At 36.6% G+C, this 12,407-nt stretch overlaps 1 protein-coding gene across 1 annotated transcript in view; it reads right to left on the bottom strand.

The window, feature by feature from the left end:
* Nucleotides 1–12,407, bottom strand: part of msrab (methionine sulfoxide reductase Ab) — a 39,297-nt gene that overhangs the window by 1,818 nt on the left and 25,072 nt on the right. The window contains exons 5-6 of the mRNA XM_026944294.3: nucleotides 8,017–8,123; nucleotides 1–373 (exon numbers count right to left, since the gene is read on the bottom strand). The exon at nucleotides 1–373 is cut by the window's left edge and continues 1,818 nt beyond it. Coding sequence (XP_026800095.1) covers nucleotides 200–373; nucleotides 8,017–8,123 — 281 coding nt within the window. The 3' untranslated portion in view covers nucleotides 1–199. The remainder of the gene's footprint in view (nucleotides 374–8,016; nucleotides 8,124–12,407) is intronic.

Consider the following 12,407-nt stretch of genomic DNA (forward strand, 5'->3'; position numbering starts at 1 on the left):
TAAATTGACTTCCTTTGTTTAGAACACACAGCAGTGATTTCAAATGTACTGCATGTAAAGATATAATTATTCATACATTATACATTCCCTGTATTTTATTAATCATGATTATCCTGTATTGTAATAATCTCTCACTCACTCACACCTGCTATAAACACCTGAGTTAGAAAAGCAGACATGCTCTCCAGTGGCCTCTGAGTCAAAGTTCTTCCTTGTTGGAGCTGAAAGGGCAGGTGACCCCCGTGCCCTTTAACCCGCAGTAACCATTAGGCACCTTGTGCAGGTACTGCTGATGGTAATCCTCAGCGTAGTAGAACACAGTGTTCTGGCTGATTTCTGTGGTGATCTCACCCAGACCTTTCTGCTTCAGAGCCTGTGAGAGAGCGAGACAGAAAAGAAAGAGAGAGAGAGAGAGAGAGAGGGAGAGAGAGAGAGAGAAAAGCAAGACATAAACTAAATAAAGAAACCTAATGTGGGAAGCAGTTTATTTTACAGTACGGTAACTACCTATAATTTGTCATTTTCAAATTTGTAGTAATATCTGATATAATCTATACACGCTATACACTAGCTGAATAGTAAAATACATAGTAACATGTTTAAAAACGATTCGGTTTGTACAACGGTACTTCGTGCCATAATGCAGTAATTACTCACACCTCAAACTATGTAGTTAATAGAAGTAACATTATTCAGAGTTTGCAATTTGGAATTGTAAGTACATGACAGCTAATGAAAAATACCAGGTATACTTCACTCTGCTTTTTTTTTTTAATGCTTAATTCTTAATTCTACCATCATTCTCAAAATAGGGTACGTGAAGCATAGTCTGTGATTTTATTTATTTATTTTTTTATTTCTGTAATTTCTGTAAATATTGGCAGGAATGTCTGAAAATGTAATTAAAATAAATGTTTTGCATGTGTGGTGTAATCTTATGTAAATCTAACCAACAAGCCAGGAAGTTAACAGCACTCGGTTTCAGCCAGCAATTTTTATATCAGTGCACCACTAATCATCAGCACCCATTTACTTTCGGGTGAATAATTATATAATATTAATGTTTCAAGCATTATTACACACCAACTACCTGTAATTACATACTCTTTAGTTATATATGCATGGATCATTTTGGCATGACTTTCCACTATTATCTGTAGTTTGAATATAGTAACTAAAAAAAAAAGTATGCAACAAATATTACATATAATTGCTACATTATTAAATATTTTTGGTGCACTGCGGCACCAATTGCTGTTGTACAAACCTGGCAGGTTTCCCATAAAGTACTTTATAGTTCACAATGCAAAGTACTATCCTAGTCCATATCTATACTATTGGTATAAGTATGTATACTAATCCATATAATTACCACATACCTATCTATTAAATATTCTGTACTGTAATGGATTGTAAGATAAAGTGCTACATGCATGTTTAATAATAATATTAATAATAATAATAATAATAATAATAATGTTATTAGTATGAGCTTTACTAATGTTCTTGTGTAATGTTCATGTCATATAATTATGACACATTTATTCTGTGCATCAACTAACAAATGAGTTTTATCAAAAAAAGCCAATTTTGAATTGAGTGTAAAAAGAAAGGTCCACAAAAAAACAAACCAGAAAGCAAAGAGCAAGAAAGGAGAAAAAAATACAAAGAGAAAACCGCTCGATAAACAAGCAAAAAAAATTGACATCAATAGAACAAATGTGACTTGGTGAGACACGGTGCTCTTAACTCTAAAGCTGAACAAGTTTATACTCTCTGGGGTGTATGCGTGTGTGTCTATTTGCTCAAAGGTACAGAGTGCAATCTGAACTCTTAAAAAGCATAAAATGTGTAGAGCACTAGCTCCCTCAAGGGGTCACATCAAACGATATCCACCAGGAGCGCTTAGTCTGCAGAGGGAGTAACACCATGCCAGCTTCAAACGCTCTGTGTAGCTTTGAAAACCAAACACACACACACACACACACACACACACATTAAAAAGAGAGCAGCTTTTAAGAGAAGCAGTGCAGAAGTGCTTCTAGAGTGGAAGGACTGACAGACATTTTAAAGAAAACAAAAAAAAAAAAAGATCATAAATGTAACCAAGTAGTCTGTAGTTCCACAAATTTCCACTAGGTGTCAGTTTGGACATCCATTGGTATTAGACAACAAAAGAGGGCAGAAGTGTACAATTCTGGATGCCATAAGAATAATAAATCTACAGAGCATTATTCAGATATGTACATCAATTTTACAGAACAGGAAAAACAACCGGACTGCGGCTGTTATCCTGGAAAAGATTATGACTCAGTACTGAAATAAAAGCCCCAGTTAAATATTATGAGCCGTAAATTGTAGGATTTTATATACAGGACGAGACTGTAAACAAGCAAACTGCCACAATGTAATGAAATTTTATTATGCAGACTCTAAAAACATTTGATTTTTATCCAAACTCCCAGGTGTCTAATATAAGATCAAAGAGACAAAGCACATTTCAGAGCTGATTCAACTCAAAACAAGCTGAATCAAATGCCTTCGTCTCGGATTTTTCTGGTCGAAGAATTTAGCAAAAGTGTGAGTAAAGTGTGTTATGTGTGCAGCGTTTAACGTTTGTGATTTCCTGAACAGCAAGACTCGACAAACTGATTCAGTTAATAAGAACTCTGTGTAGGAATATTGGACTATATGATTCAGTTAGTAGTGACTCTCTGTATATACAGTGGGTTAAATGATTCAGCTAGTGGTAAGTGTGTACTGTATATAAGAACTAGAGCACATGATTCAGTTAGCAAGGGCTATTTGTATATGAATATTAGACTAAATAATTCAGTTAATGGTAACTCTGTATATGAAATCTAAATATTTTGCAGAGCAGTACCTGATTATTTGAATATTAGACTATAATGATCCAATTAGTTTTGATTCCTTGAACAGGAAGACTGAATTTAACTGTATATAAATATTGTAATGAATGATTCATATTCCATATGAATATTGGATTAAATGATGCAGTTAATAGTGAATCTGTATACATGGACAAGACTAAAATAATCATTTGGTAAGTACTCGGTATAAAATTACAGGACAAAATGAATCAATTAGTAGTGACTCGTATACTATATGAAGACCAGACTAAATGATTCAGTTAGCGAGCACTCTCAGTGTAGGAAGACTGGACTGAATTATTTGGTTAGTGGTAATTTTCTGTATATCAATATTGGACACACACAAATGCTGGAACTGATCAGGGCTCCCCCTTTTCAAGCCAAACACCCCCACCACACACACCAGATTGTTTCGAGCGTCATTCTTATCAGCACACAAACACGCGCACATATGCATGCACCCCACACAGACACACAGACACACACAAACTCAGGTGTACATCCAAGCACTCACACACATAGAATCACATAAGCACACACTCGTATACACACACAGCTGGCTTTGTTTTTTTTTTTACTATAGCCCTAAAAATCATGTGCTCTGCTCTGCTCTTTCCTCCACCCTATTAACATAACGCATTTATTAAATATGCCTCAACACACAAATCATTTCCACATGCAGTAAACCCATGACACTGGGCCAAAAAACAAAGAAACCTCCAAGTTCATTTGCAACTCTCCGAAATTGGTACAGACCAACCCTCCAGCCCACCCCAACCAAAGCCCAAAAAAAAAAAAAAAAAAAAAAAAGGTGGGGGGGAATTAATTGGAGGTCAAACCTCCATCTCCAATGAATCACCCCCTCGACAAGTAGAGCTTGTGGAAAACCGATCTCATGATCTTTCTCGTCTGCTCCATCTCTCTCTCCGTCTCTCGCTTCTGAATACAAACCCTTTGATGTTTTGCAAATTTCTACATTTCATTAGTCCTCTTCTCTCTGGCCTTTAAATAAGCTTTTCTGCCCTTTACTCTCCTTCACTCCCTCACTCTCCCTTTTAAATGATGAAGTTTGGAGATAAAGACGAGCTCATTACGGGTTAATAATTTATTTATCTAAAACTAAACGTGTGTGTGTATGTGTGTGTGTGTGTGTGTGTGTGTGTGTGTGTGTGTGTTTATGCGCATTATCAAGCTCAAGGCTGTCTGAGGAACATCAGCTCTAAAGATCTAAAGTACCAAATCATCCTCTTTCACTACCATGAATACATTTCCCTGTTCCTGTCTGCCTGTGAGTGTCAGTTCTACCATTCACCACAAGTGTCCCTCGAACCCACAATGATGCACTTGTGATTCTGACCAAAAAAGAGGAGGGCAAGGGGGTGGGTGGTAGGGTGGAGTGAGGCAGGCAAGACAGGAAACGAGAGAAACTGGACAGATCAGTGTGAAGTGTGCAGATGACAGCTTCTTACTGCTCAGCTGATGGGAACATTGTGAAAATGTAAAACTGGTGCCACAGTTTGGAAATGAAAATTCAGTTTTGAAATTTGTGCGTTTCACAGACGCTCTGTCTGGGTTATGCTCAAAACTGCCCAAAAACAAACTTTTCACAGCCGTCAAAGGTTTTAAATTTACATATAAAAATGTATGTGTGCTAAAAAATTATAGCGCATTTCAGTAGTTTCTTTCCAACAAGCACTTATTGGAGTCACTCTTTTTTGTAGTAGAATCATAAACAGATTTCTATTTGACATATCAAGTCCATTATTATTATTATTATTATTATTATTATTATTATTATTATTGTTCCCTATGTAGTGAGCGTAGTTTATAAAGTGAATACGAAGCCAATAGACATTCAGCTGATGGTGAAGATGACAGATTTTTAAATGGATCTCAGGAACTGTAAAAAAATAGAAAAAAATCTAGTTTAATAAAAAATAACAATGGAACATTATTGTTCATAAACAAAGATGAATCTGAAACATTAAATCTAAATTGCCTCTTTGTGATTTTCTTTGCTTAAGTAAGTGACACTGACTTTGATTTAAGTGACAAGTGACATTGATTTATGTGACTTAAACCACAGCGCTGATGAATTCTCAAATCTGATCAGATGAATTTTCTAGAAAAAGCTCTGCTGATTTATTTTCTATAACAGCAGCTCTGACAGTAGTCCAGGCTGCAAATCATAGGTTTTTATTAATGTCTTCTCTCTTATAATAGATTATCGTTTCTATAGTAACGACCTACACAGGCAGACACGCCGCATAATCTAAGTCTAATAATAAAACAGACATGCATTTTCTTTAACAAAGAGAAACGTCTAATTGTTGATATGGTGATGGTTTCTGTAAGATGATGTTTATTTAATATTTATGGAAGGAGTCTCCAGGTTCAGCGCTTTGTAACAGTGTTGAAGTGTTTTCGAATTTCCACTTTTGGTAATGTGACAAACTGCATTTTTCTGTTTTGTTAACTGCTAAATCCAGAGAGAGAGAAAATATGAGAAGGCTGGTGAGGGAACGACTGTTTATAACTGATCACGTTGACTATTTTGCTATAACAGCAGACCCCCTCATGTTTTATTCCTTATTAATGTAACACTACTCTTAATGTTCACTGTCTCGGACAATATAAAATTATAGGCTCATTAATATTCAAGTGCATTCTAATATGAAATATTTTAAGTGGTGGAAATGTGAACATCATTTAAAAACAGCTCTAATATATTTAACATTAATGCAGTCTTTGATTGTATTGTATGTAGTTTTACTAACTCTTGACCAGTGTAACACGCCCTGAGAAACGTTTGCAGACAATCTCCCTCGTCTTTCTACTACACAATCCTCTTGTTTTTGGTCTCTTGTCGTTGGTAGAAATTCATGCAGCTCTTATTTCACAGTCTCTTGTTTCAGTGGCTCTGTGACTGTGTTGTCTGCCTCATGTGTATGTTGTGTTGCATAAAAGTCTCAGCTAAATGAATAAATAAAAAATATATTTATATTCCACAGTTTCAGCTGTCAAGTATTTTATATTGATATTGGTCACTTTCCTCTCCCTCCTTCTCTTTCACCTTTTTCTCCTTCCTTTCCCTATTTCTCTCTTCCATTAAGTGGCAAGGACACCAACTGTGTGACACTGAGTCTGAGTCACATGATTTGCGCGTGTGTGTGTGTGTGCGTGTGTGTGTGTGAGAGAGAGAGAGAGAGAGAGACCGTTGACAGCAGCCCATAAGATTTGGTCCCCAATCTGATTGCGTCTGTGAAACTGCAGCTGCCTCCCTCCCTCGAGCACGACCTCTGACCTTTGCTCCACCCAAGGCCAAGGCCACGAAGCATGGTCGTTGCTGTGGCAACCTCCCCCCACCATCTGAACTAATATATTTAAGCCTCGCTGAGTGTGACCTCAGGAGCGGCAGGTCACTGTGGCAATCAGAAAAAAAATGTTGTGTCCCCACACCTCCAAAGAAAAGGATGGGTGATCGTTAGTGCGTGTCGGTTAGCATGTCGGTTAAAGGTCACATGGTGAATTTATCATTCGGATAAAGTTAAATTAGTCCAATTAGAATTTCTCTTTCTCCTGGTTTGCTTACTCTGACTTGAAAAAGCCAAATTAAGTGTACGGAAATTACTCTATAATTGAGAAAGGGATTAAGATTACCAGAGAGAGCGCATCGCAGAGCTCATAACATTGCACACATCTCTTTTGTGTTTTTACAGTATACACACAAAGGTATGAGTCAACTACCAAGAGCTGTTTAACAAAAAAATAAATCTAAACTAGCCTGACTCCATGAGCCTTTTAAAATCCCATCAAATCCCAAAGGTCCAACTTTACATCATTTCCTGCCCAAACATCCTGTTTCACTCTAAAATGTTACATTAAACAAAGTAAAAATGCATTATTATTTCCACTTCATGTCATCTTTAATAGTGAGGAATCAAGCAGGGGATGAAACATGACTAATGTGTCATCAATTTAGAACCAATAATCTGCAAGGTGGGGTTCAGGAACTACCAGTTCTCCACGAAGGACTTTGCGGTTTCTCAGTAACATAAACTGCATAGTTTTGGCTTACTAACTTCAAAAGAGAGGGAGAGAAAGAGATGCTGGTGAGGGAACGACTGTTTAAAAGCTGTTATAACCTATATGATAACAGGAACTAACATGTTTTGTGGATGTTCTACAACATTAAATGTAATAATATATCATTTAAAAAATATGATGTAATAAAAAAGTGGTTTAAGAGGAAAAACACTTTTACAGGGAAATCAACATGGGGGTGGTATCAGTGATTCTGCATCATCTCAAGCCACATCACAACAACTTCTTTGTTTATTAATTTCCTATAACAGCAGGTTACAGTGTGCTATTTATAACTATAATAACTCAACACATATAAGGGTTTAATTGATTGGGTCACATGGATACAATGGGTTTAATTACAGCTCGAAAACTTAAAAATGTGTATTAATATAATAAAAAATGTTCTAAATGTTCTCACTGTTTTAACACTGTAAATGGTTCAGGTTTGGTTAGTGGAAAGTTCAGAAATAAAATAATAAATACCTACAACAGTACATATTTATCTAATGCACTACATATTCAAATAACTGGATTTTTTAACTGAATATTTGCAGTGGAAATAAGGGGGTCTGTGAAAATTGTTACACTAAAGAGTCCCAGGATGCAAAAAGGTTCTTAGAGCACAGAAATGGCCAGTTTTAAAAAATGTGCTGATTTTGTGCAAATCTATATATGATAACTGTGCAGAAACCTTAATGCATGATCAGGCATCTAAAGGGTCTGTGTGTGTGTGTGTGTGTGTGTGGTGTGTGTACATGGTTTATTGTTTGGGGAATTGTAAAATAACATAACAGAAAAAAATGTAACCTTATGTGAAATGTGAAAACTGTTCATGAAAACATTTTAACATTATAACGATCAGCATTTATGTGAAACTAAAATAGTGTGAAGTTTAAGTTAACATTCGCACTGATTCTGGGTGCAGATATTATTTATACTCATGAAAAGAAAAGGTATCGAATCAACAGAAGATGTTGAACTGTAGTAATGTATGTTTGTGCGTGTGTGTGTGTGTGTGTGTGTGTATGCGTGTGTCTACCTGCTGGTAGGCCTCTTTACTCCTCATGGCTTGCTCCTGCTGTTCTGGACTGTATGTGTAGATAGCAGAGCGATACTGTGTACCTTTATCATTCCCTTGAGCCATACCTGCACACACACACACACACACACACACACACAATGATCAGATGTGCAGAACAGAGTGCTGCCCCTCAAACCCCCATAAATTGTTCTGACTGACCTTCAGTAATGACTGAACAATAACAATAGGATTTTATAGTCACTTCACTTTCACTCTATACTCGTGTACTCTTTGCTCTCTCCTTCTCCTCTTCTACCTCTCTCTCTCTCTCTCTCTCTCTCTCTCCTTTTTTCTCTTTCAGTGTTGGATGGCAGCCATGCTGCCTCCAGCTCCTTCTGGATCTCTGTTTGTCAGAAGCCACAAAGCTGCGCTCTGATTGGCTGATTCTGTGTTTGACCCTGAGGGATTGTCACTGACCTTCCCATCCGACCCTGAGTTCGTTGAGCGCGACACAGCGACCGAATGCACCACGCTAACCAGCTTATAAAACACACACACACACACACACACACACACACACACGAATAACATTTTTATTTGTATAGTGTTTTTAACAGGAGACACTGACACAAAGCAGCTTTACAGACAGAGAGGTGACAAAGGCAAGAAAAACTCCCTGACACGACATGAGGATGAAAAAGTATACGAATGAAAGGTTGAAAATGAAAAGCAGAAAAATAAGAAAGAAAAGGTCCCCGATTTTTCAACCACCACCTTCTCAAAATAACCGGCAACTTACAGACACACACTTGATGTTTCAGTGACAAGAAAGGTGATTCTTATCTTCCTTCATTTATTTATTTAATAACAAGGAGGAGAAGCATACAAAGAAAAAGGATCACAATAAAAAGGGAACGCATCCTTTGGGCTCAATACGGTATATACAAGGAGTACGTTAAAAAAAAGTGATAAATAAATTTTAGTAAATCATATTTATACTATTTTCTAAAAATAATTTGATACCTCAGTCCAAAACACTGGAATCATATTAACAATAATATTACAATTATTTTATGGCTCTATCTAAAACAAAATGGAGTTTTACTGAATATTACTCACATCAGTTTCAAACTTTTGAACGGTTAGTGTATAGGTTTCCTAAAACTGCCAGCAAAACCGTAGTGCTGCATTAAAATGTCAGGTGGATTTATAAAAAAGGATTTCTTCATGAAACTGGTAGACAATACCAAAACATCAGACAAGCTTGTGGTCAGTACACAATTCTACCCTCAGATCAGCTGCTTCCAATCAGAATTATAAAAAAAAAATATATATATATATATATATATGCACAAGATCTCAGAAAAGGGTACTGTGGCACAATTTATTCTATAGTCCCCATATAGAGACACACACACACACACACACACACACACACACACACACAATCAACTGAACATCATCCCATCCTCTTTGCAATTTTTGCACATCTCTGTATTCAATTTCTGCTGCTACAAATATTTATAGTACACTGTATATAATCTTTATAATCTCTACCTTACTGCTACTCCTTATATTTACGTTTACAGCAATTTATATTGTTAGTCTTTTGCACTACTGCCATCTGATTCACTTTCTACTAGAACTGTGTACTAGTCAGTGCTACACTGTAACTTACTGTGCCCATTGTCTTGTTTTGGTAGTCATTGTACTGTCTTGTGCTGTCTGCACATGTTTGCACTGTGCACTTTATGTAAATATATGTAGTCTCCTGTAGTTCTGTGTTGTTTTATGTAGCTCCTTGATCCTGGAGGAACGTTGTTTCGTTTCACTGTGTACTAACTAGCTGTATATGGTTGAAATGACAATAAAGCCACTTGACTTGACTAGAGTCAATACTGCCCATCTACTGGACATCAACATCACCTGGTTTTCCTCGAAACTCCCCGGTTTCAGTGCTTGTCATTCCACAAATAACATAAAACAAATATGGAGTAACTGATTTTAATTGATTCAATTCACAATCTGGCAGTTGCTGATATTAAAATGTCTATTATCTCTAATATTAAAATAATTATTAGAAACTGTATTGTGAAAGAGTAGTGTGATTGGCGGAAGAGGAGAACAGCTTCAGACTCTCTGAATGGAGTCCTGTAACGAGGTTAACACTGAGCAGACGTGCAGTTTGAGAGAGATTGGTGAATCTGAGAGGAAAGAAAACCATTTCTGAAATGTCTCCTGTGCACTTGTGTGTGCTTTTTTAAACATGGACGGCACTACTGAGCAAAGTTTTTAGGTTCAAGGACACTGTGTTATTAAGTCTGAAGATGTTTTCCTCTTTAACTTAAAACTAATTTAACCATAAATTTAAAAAAAAATTAAATAAAAATAAATAAATCTGCAGCACTAACATCCAGACAAGAAGGAAAATGTGGCCTGATGAGTTATATTTCTATGCACTTCACAAAGTTCTTCTATAGCCTTATCTTCTGTTTTTGTTTTTGTTGTGTCGCCCCCTAGTGGTGGCCCAATATTGAAATCAGAAATTACTATAAAATGGAAAGGACTATTAATTTTAATGCAATGTTTGCACATCAGTGCCACAAGCACACATCTGTAAAGGAATATGCTGACTGATGACTGACATAGCGATGTTTCATGACATGTCCACAGTCTCTTTCACCACCACACGCTCTTCATGTTCATGCAGGGCTTTTTTCAGCCTCCATCAAAGATTTCAGTTATTATATATGAGAGCCGCCCTGTACAAGCTGAATAATTCACACAACTCATTTCTCAGCACACACACCACACACACCATACACACGGAGTGTGTGAGAGTGCACATGAACACTCCGTTAATAAATGATACTTTATTAATAATCATCCACTCCTTAAAACTTATGAAACACACACACACACACACACACACACACACAGTATATACACACTTGTATACACTTGAACCAAACACACAATGTAAATTCTAGTACAATTAAATATCTCTGAATCTAAATTGAAGCCTAACAATACACACACACGCACACACACGCACACACACACTCTGCTATGGCGTGATGGCGGTGGATCTGCAGGTCTGTGTATGAAGCAGGAGTAAATACGATTTAATTCCCATCTGAGTGGCAGTAATTATAAGGCCAGAGGTGAACAGATATGTGCACTCTGGAGAAGCGTCCAAATATTAAAAATCTGCCAGCAAGATTGTGTAATAATTATTATCATGCCTAATGACTATCTGCGTGTCAGCATTTGCCATTTTGTTTCCTGTTTTCCTTTGTGGCATCTATCTGTGTGTGTCGGTGTGTGTGTGTTGTTAAACATAAGTTCATGCTGGTGTGATCTGATCCTTTTAAAATCTTGTGTGTGTATTTTAATATATTGCTGATGTGCTTATACATTTGTTTCTGTTCACTGTATGCGTTTTTTAAATTCATATCCCTGTGTGTGTATGTGTGTGTATGTGTGTGTGTGTGTGTGTGCGTGTGTGTGTGTGTGCGTGTGTGTGTCTGTCCCGCAGGTGCAGTGATGCAGTGTGTGTGCGTGCGAGAGCATGAAGCTAAGAGGGAGCACTGCAGAGTGGAAGCTATTTTTATTCCTCTTACATAACACACACACACACACACACACACACCCTCTCTCTCTCTCTGTCTCTCTCTCACACACACACACACACACACACACACTCACTCCATCACATTTCAAGACATGGACAAAAGTGCTGATGGCACTGCATATACATCACTCGCTTCACCAAAAGATGGAGAGGGCCAAAAGAGAGAGAGAGAGAGAGAGAGAGAGAGAGAGATTGAGAGAGAAAGTGAGTGTGTGTCTTTCTTTAGACTAAATCCCTGTCACTGGTTTTATTTAACAGTGTCACACGGCAACACACTCTGATTTGACTCCAATAACACAGTGTGCTGTATTTATATCTGTGTCTTCCTTTTCTGTCTGTCTCTCATTCTCTCTCACCTCAAACTGATGTTTAGAATGATTTAAATACTAACTGAACAATAATTTATCAAATAATGTATTAAGTATCTTATTAAATAATAATTAACATTAAAAATACATATTTGTATTACTGTGATCAGTAACTAAGGTACATTTTCCATTTAAAATAGTATTTTAAATAAAAGCCAAGTCCTTACAAGGCCAGACAGTAAAGTCACATTCGTAACTATATCTGTTATTTTTTTCTACATTTTTTTCTGCTATTTTTTTCTCTGTATCATGATTATAATAAAATAATTTTTTGGTGGTTTATATATTCATACAGTGTGATTTAACAGGTACTTCAACTAAAAAAAAATGCCTTTATAAAAATTTAAAAAATATGTAAGGTACACTTTTTCTAAGTCATATTGTTCTTTTTGTGCTAAAAATAATAA

The sequence above is a fragment of the Pangasianodon hypophthalmus genome, chromosome 10 (assembly GCF_027358585.1).
Source record: "Pangasianodon hypophthalmus isolate fPanHyp1 chromosome 10, fPanHyp1.pri, whole genome shotgun sequence".
NCBI lineage: Eukaryota > Metazoa > Chordata > Actinopteri > Siluriformes > Pangasiidae > Pangasianodon > Pangasianodon hypophthalmus.